The 8,036-nt window shown below is 34.5% G+C and overlaps 2 protein-coding genes across 4 annotated transcripts in view; one reads left to right on the forward strand and one right to left on the reverse strand.

Moving 5' to 3' along the window:
* The window catches only part of Itgbl1 (integrin subunit beta like 1), a 187,348-nt gene extending 183,494 nt beyond the window's left edge, over positions 1-3,854 (forward strand). The window contains exon 11 of the mRNA XM_005355707.3: positions 600-3,854. Coding sequence (XP_005355764.1) covers positions 600-691 — 92 coding nt within the window. The 3' untranslated portion in view covers positions 692-3,854. The remainder of the gene's footprint in view (positions 1-599) is intronic.
* The window catches only part of Fgf14 (fibroblast growth factor 14), a 477,073-nt gene continuing 470,205 nt past the window's right edge, over positions 1,169-8,036 (reverse strand). For all 3 annotated transcript variants that reach the window (XM_005355704.3, XM_013349332.2, XM_005355705.3), the window contains exon 5: positions 1,169-7,653. In XM_005355704.3, the coding sequence (XP_005355761.1) occupies positions 7,517-7,653 (137 nt within the window). In that variant the 3' untranslated portion in view covers positions 1,169-7,516. The remainder of the gene's footprint in view (positions 7,654-8,036) is intronic.

The raw sequence follows: 8,036 nt of genomic DNA on the forward strand, positions 1-8,036 counted from the left end.
AAAACACCAAACCAAGTTAAACAATAACATATAAATGTGTTCTCCTAAAGTTATTATTTTAAATATAAAATGTACACATACTTAATAGTGTTCTAGCTGATTAAATATACCATTAATAAATTCTTTCTCAGTAACCCAAAATAGTTTTGTCATCAAACATTTTAATAAGGTTAAAGATAACTATTTTGACATGACATTAAATTAGACAATCACTTTTTCTCTCCACTTTACTACACAAAGATATTTTTCTAGCTCTCTGGCCTGCCTAACTTCATATCAAGGGGTTTTATATTTTTATGCATTTATTTGTAAGTCAGACATGGTTTGCCCACAAACAGAAAATAGAATTATGATATGGGAGCCTAGCTGAGTGATGCAAGAGTCAGTACTGTTTGATTAACAGCTTATGGCAACAAAGAGATGTCACTAAGTATCTTAAACTTGTACTTCTTTCAGGTTTCAAATAACATAATAATGTCATTGTCTTATAAAACACAGAGGGTAAATAGAATGGTTTTCTCATGAACAGTTATGATTTACAGTCATATATTCTAATGCTGCTTTTTGATCATCATTTTAATCCACGTGTTTTGTTGCAGGGAATGGAATCTGTAGCTGTGGAAACTGTGAATGCTGGGATGGATGGAATGGAAACGCATGTGAAATCTGGCTTGGCACTGAATATCCTTAATGATTCTACGAGAGACAACTGGATTCTTATTTCTAGGCCATTTTAGAAATTTAGAGGAAAACGTGTATACAGCAGTAGGAAAAACTATTGTGTATTTTTCTATTTCTAACTGCCTGGGTGAAATATGGGTCTTCATTAGAAACGACTTTAGCAAACTGATGTAAACTATACCATGAAGAATTGTTCTCCCATAATTAACATCAGTGTTTCACAACTGAGGAGGACAATTTTGCAACCCACAAGACATTTGGCAATGTCTACAGATAATTTTGTTATCATACTGGGTATGGTAGGAGTCCTTGTGCTATGAGCATTTTAGAGGTAGTGACCATAGACAATGCTGAAAACTCTACAGAAAATAGAAAGACCCTCACAGCAAAGTATTTTCCGATACCCAATCTTTGCCAATACGTAGTAAAAAATGCTAAATTGCATGATATTTAGGACTCTACAGTCTGACACCACTGAAACACTGTATCAGAATATAAGGATGATATTTATTCTCACATAAACCAATCAGTAGAATTTTTCCAGAATTCCATATGACTCTGAATTTGCATATTGGGAAAATAATGACAGACACATATGACGTATAATGATAGGTGGGAATTTACCAGATCAAAAGGGCTTTATACTCACAAGAATGTCTTACAGGAAGAAATAAAAAATGTACAATTTGACATTTTAATAAATAGTGACATAAGTTTTTTTATATTCTGTGCCAATATCTATTTATGCACTGAAAACAAACACAACATAAAAATGAATTGGAATGCCCACTTTAGATCCCAGGAACTAACAGGCCATGTTTTTTAAGACTAGGCATGGGTTACATGTACAAGAAATCTGGTTTTTATTTAAATTGATTCATATAATGTGTCCTCTGAAGAAAACAGTGTCTAGTTAGAAACACAAGGATCCTCATACTGCATTCATTGCTCTTAAAAGACTTCCTTTTCTTCAAAGAAGTGGCAGGGTCAAAAAGAACAATACCTGTTTTAGAAGTTCAGAAATGGACCCCAAAATCTAGAAATAGCTTAAATCAAAATTACAAATATTCACTCAGTGATAGGAACAAAATGTTTATTTTCTTGGTGAAATTTTGCTTTGTATGAAACTCACATTGAATTATGAAAATGTACAATATTTGGGGTTCCCTTGCATATATACAGTTAGATCTACTTATACACATATTTGAAGCAACCATTATTTATAGCTAAAAAAATACCTTTTTCCTAAATGTGAATTATTTGTAAAATCCTAAAATAACATAGCAAAATCATTTCTGTATTGTTTTAAGATGAAATTTTACTTGCAAATTTTATATTAATAATGTAAATATTCTAGAGTCATGGCTTGGACTTTATCAGTCAAGTCACCAAAAGTAAAGAAAACATGCCTCCACTGTATTACTTAAAAAATTAAATACTGAAAAGTATTTGAAGAGTCAATTTCACTGGTGCTGGTTTTTTTAGTAATAATAAGGTTCTGAGAATTTAACCTATTTATAAAATTGTTGCCTCTATCCTGAGATTAGGGGACCCAGCCACATAGGTTTTATTTCTATTACTGAGCTGGCAATCAATGTCAGTTTTATAAAATGAAGAAAATATAAGGAGTTAAGGTATAGTATGGATGATTGCATTTTTCCTCTTCTCTATATTTTCCTCTTCTTTATATACATTTTAAGCCAATTACAATAATTCAGTAGCAATTCTGATGATATGTTTGGTGATATCCAAAATGAGACTCAATGACCATTCCCTCATGGTACAAAGACCTTCTGATTTCCCTACTGCAGGACTCAGCCTTCTCTAAAGGTGTGAACAATGTATAATAGATACTGGATAAAACACTGTAGGATTTTTCTTTAATTGTTTAATATTTTAAAATTGTAATAAATAAAAATCCATCCTGAGCCATACATAAACAGATTGTGGGCTGACTTTAATCACAGCTGTGTATGATAGTTTGCCAGACTTGCCCTTGGAATTACCTCCTGGTGCCTTTCATCACCCCAAGTGTGTGTTTTTTAATTATTACAATTCTCTCTCTAGTTTTTATCATTTCTATAAGTAGCTTCTACCACAAAATTATGTGGTGTTCTTCTTAAATCTTCACAAGAAAAAGTGTTAAAACATCATTAGCATATAAGTGTTCTCAGAATAGAGTTCAACATTGGAGAAATGGTAATTCTATGAAGATCAAAACGTGTCTTAAAAATTTAGATAACAGGAAAGTATGTTGTAGTTTGCCATGTTCTGGAGTGTGTTATTACAAATTATGGAAGGAAGCTAATATATGTCTCACAGTAACCTAAACTCTAATCAGTTTTTTTCTTAGAAAACTGACATTAAAAAACCTTCAGTTTGTTTGCTGTAACATGTGTGTGTATGTGTGTGTGTGAAAATCACACACACTTTTGTTTAAAAAAATGAAAACAAAAAAACATGGTGACAGGCAAAGACATAATATATCTCCTACCTTAATTTGATTCTGTACTTTGACTCCAAAATAGAAAGTACCTCATTGAAAATGCTGAGCAAGGACAAATTTTTAATGAGTAGGAGAAAGTAAGCAAATCTCTTTGGTTTGCTTGTGATTTTCAAAAATTACACGGGGACCCATGATAATTGAAAAGGTGGCATTAGGTTCACCAGTGGTGATGATTCTGATCCTCACCGCACTTGTTTAACAAACCATGAGTGGAGAATCCTTCCAAAGGAATTATAAAAGTCAACAAAAGTCCTCAAGATATGAAGAGAACTATTGTTCCTACTGCCTTTAAGAAATCCTAAGTTCATCTGGATTCCAGCAGCACCAGGAATGACTTACCTCTACCAGCTCAAAAACAAACTCAGCCTCACCAGCAGATATCAAGATTAGACTAAATGAGAACCAAGAACAAGAAAAACAAAAACTACAACAGTCTCAATCTGCAAACTCAACTGTCACAACTTTGAAACCCACACAGTATTCCACATACTCACATAGCTTTGTGTGTTACTTTTTAAGCCAATCCTTGTGTCCTTTATTTCAGAACAATACAATTTACATTCTATATTTGACTAAATCTGTACTTTAGAAAATAATTGGACATTTAGCCTAATTGTTTTTCTATGATATGCCTGTTTTCTGATATAAAATTGAAAATCATTTTAAACTATTTTCTGTTTCTTTTAAATTGAAACTTTGTCATTCTAATCTCAAGCTTCTTTTTCAGGGGATATCAAATATCTATTATCCATGTAATATCTGGAAGAAATTTTTTAACAAAATAATACATATTCATTTTAAGGAGCAACAAAGGATGTGTTGGGGTTTGTTTGCTTAAAGTACCAAATCTGATATTGGTCCTTTAGGGGGAAAATATTTGGTTTAGTAGTTTAATAATTAAGTGGGGAGGTATGATACATTCTGTTTACTTGCTGGGAAGTCAATAATTAGAAAGACTAGAGCAAAAGTCATGGGATCCTTTTTGGATTTAGTCCTCACCCCAAAGCACCCAGGATAAGCAAACACTTAAAACAGACCTCAAATTCTCCAGAATACATTTAAAACAGATCCCAAATTCTCCAGAATACATAAGGAAAGGGTACTCAATTACTTTTTACACTTCACACAAGACAGACTATTTGAGTATCTTCCATAATTAATTCCTGGGAAAAAAAATTAAATTTCAGGAAGCAAACTTATTTGGAAACAAAAATTGTGACACTTGAGTTATGTAAGAGACTAATATTAATGAGCACTGTTGATGGATAGGTAAAGCAATCAGCTACCATAACAAGGTGGTAGAACTATCCCTCCCCCACCAGATGTGCATGCAGAAGGAATGGGTCTTTTAGAGACATGGTACAATGGATATACGTAGAGGGAGATATAAAACACACAGTCTATAAATACAAATGTGTTCCATCAGATTTACTATACAGAACATCAGTGATGACATATTGTACTTAATTATAGCAAACTTAATTTCTGAGGGAAGGAATGATGAACTTCTTTCAGAAAATTAGCAAGAGAGGTATCATCAAGGAGCTAAAGTTTTCTTTGGCATGGTAAAGGGGAAAATTGAATTTATCAACTTATTTACAGGGAGTTCTCTATATTTAGGATGATACAATGCTATTTTGTACATAAAGTTATTTATGGTTTCCATATGCTTTCATATGAGTATTTTATTTGATATGTTGTATCTGTGAATACAACAAATGGTAAGAAACACAAATTGTACAATACAGACAAGCTCTCTGTATGTAAATCAAAAATACATACCAGTACCTCTACATGGGTCCTAGTACATGCAGTTCATTTGGTGCTTTCCTCTTCCCATGCAACAGGTGAGACCAGACACAAAGGAAATGGTCTAACTAAATGAAAGGTATAACAAGAACCCCTCTGCAATGTATCTAAACATATATTAGAAGAAACCACTAGGATTACAGTAATACATTCTCTCATAGACAACTGACAACTCTTGGAAAACAAAACAGGAAAACATTAACATGAATCTCAATCATTTACAAAAATAAATCTTGCCTTAATTTTAACCACTAGCCAGGTCTTCAGAACAGAAATCTCAAGTAATGCTGGTTAGCAAAAACAGAAAGGTAGGCTAGTTTTGGGGGGTGTGTACATGTGGATGGGTATAAATTGTGTTTATAAGGCCAACTAAAAGGACTTACAAATTATTCACATTTTACTACATATTATGGTATGTATGTCTTCCCTAAATAATCATTTAATGGGTTTTGTCTAATTATGCATAACAGCAAATCAGTAATGGTCAAAGGAATCATTTTTTTGTATTTGTAATTGAGCATTATTGACAATAAATCTACTCAAACATTATGCTAATTGTTATTTCTTAAAATGGAATCCAATATGAAAATGAAATAAGCATAGTTAAATTTATACTGAATCTTTAATCAGCTAAGCAAACCAATTTTTTTTCTATGTTGGGCAAGGGCTGTCATGGAAATTCATGAAATCAATGAGTAAATTATTTCCCAGTAAGCACAGTGTAGATGGGGGCCAATGGCAGCTAGGTTATTCTGCCACATGGAAATCAGAAAAAGAGGCCAGTACGTTGATCACACATAGACTGTTTTCTAGAAAAGAGGTTCAGTTTGGTCTCAATGAGATTTTCTGAGAAAAAAAACATGGATTTTTATTGTGTACACACAGGTAACAAATGTATTTCCAAACAGTTTAGTATTGAACAGTTTGAAGCTCTTTAAATCCAATATTGAACAGTTTATATAGACTCTTCAAACCTTGTCTCCAGAAATTTACCACCTTTCTTAGTACTCTTAAACTTGGAGTTCCACAGAATTTAATTAAAAATGAAGTTACAAAAAGCAAAAGAAAACAAAATTAAATAAATTAAATGGCCCAGATCCCCAATGCTGGAGTGTGTTGATTTGTCTTAGTTTTATCTAGGGTATTCAATAAACTGCATTCTGATATCTTTGCAATTTACCTCAAACCCAACCTGTTGGACCCTACAGAGCTGAGTTAGAGGTATTTGTGTACTGGTGACACACACAGTACCAGACCCAGCATGCTAAGCTGTGAAAAAAAAAGAATTTTTTCTATTATCCAGTTTAGAAACTTGTATTAAAAACCAAAAATATTAAAGTCTAATTTATACTAACGTGTGCATTGCTTCTGCAGGAAAGAACACACAGCCGCCTTGCCCATGCTCTACTGAGGACAACTGGAATGCAGCCCAAATCGGGGAGAGGGCATTGAGTTATCTTCATTAAAAAAAAGGGAGGAAAGGGCCAGAAATGGATTTAGGTAGCATATTTCTTACAAGTTGTAATGATTTGTTTTTATTTTTCCTTTTCCCAATAATGAGGATTAATAGATGAAAAAATGAACCTTAATCAGGCCTACAAGGCCTACAGAATTCTTTGGACCCACTTTCTCAAAAACCAAGTGGGTCTTGCTCGCTGGGCAAGGCAAATGTTACCATTACCAGTAAGCTTGTGATATGTATAAAACACACACACACACACACACATACACACACGAATAAACTTAGAGGGGATGCCAAACACCTATCATAGAGAGCTTCCCATGGATTGTGTTTGACCCTTGGTCTACCCAGGCCATGACCACCTCTGGAGTCCAGTGTCTCCTACTGGACAGAGCGTATATGTGTGTTTAATCGGTAATGTGAGCCAAAGACAACCTTAATCTTTGTAGATACAATTTGTAGTAATAGGTTTAGAAGGCTTCCTTCCTGATTCCCTGATTGTTCTCCAAACTAAACCAACTACAACACTGAAGATTCAGAGGAACACAATCCTGCTAAATGTCACAGACAGTGGAGCAAGCAGCCTTGCAAAAATGGGAAAAAGAGAAATCCATGATAGCACAGGTTTACAGCGTCTAACTAGAAATTTCTCAATATTCTTTGTGTGCTACAAAATTGAACTTAAACACATGGATTTCGCTGAAACAGGACTCAAAAAAGGATTATGGGTAGCTGTCAGCAGGCAAGGTATTGAGTGTACTTGTGAAGTATGTGATTCACATGAAGTGTCACAGTCACAGAAAAGATATTAAAAAGGCATTCCATATCTGGTAGGGCATTCCATGGTCTGAGTTTAGCTGGTTTGTCCAGGTGTCTTCTTGGTGTGGGGGACCACAGGTTGAGATTTATCCACTTGCAACGAAGGAGGTCTGAGACAGCATAGAACAAGCATCAGCTTGATTGCTGGGGCTCTTCAGCCACAGGAGCAGGAATGTCTAGTAAGGATAAATCACTCCACTGTGCTCTGGACAAGTAAGTCAGGACACCTGAGGATCTGGCTATGTGGTCTTGCACTTGTTGACTGGTTTTCCTCCATTCATTATTGCAGATGCACTTGTACTTTTGCTTGGAGTCACTCCAGCTTTCGGAACCGTTTCACCAACATCATGCAAAGATGGTTCTCGGTACATGGCAACTAGAGATGTAAAGACAGGGAGAGAAAAAGAAGAAGTTATCTGGTTACCATGTAAGAACGGCACAGACCTCAGCCAGTCTGTATCTGTCTTTCGTAGATGAACACCATCCCATTGATAAGAGGACAGCAGTGTTAAGGCAGTCATTTCTCATCTATAAATTAAGACATAGCTTTAATGTATTTTTGAATTTATATACTTAAATATGTGTGTGCATATGTATATAGATGTGTTTTCTAATAAAGTTTAAGAGCTGTGAACTTTTTGTAAACATATAAATAAAAGCACACATAACTCAAGCATGAGCACGCGCGCGTGGGCATACACACTCTCTCTTTCTCTCTCTCTCTCTCTCTCTCTCTCTCTCTCTCTCTCTCTCTCTCTC

The sequence above is a fragment of the Microtus ochrogaster genome, chromosome 17, assembly GCF_000317375.1.
Source record: "Microtus ochrogaster isolate Prairie Vole_2 chromosome 17, MicOch1.0, whole genome shotgun sequence".
Lineage (NCBI taxonomy): Eukaryota > Metazoa > Chordata > Mammalia > Rodentia > Cricetidae > Microtus > Microtus ochrogaster.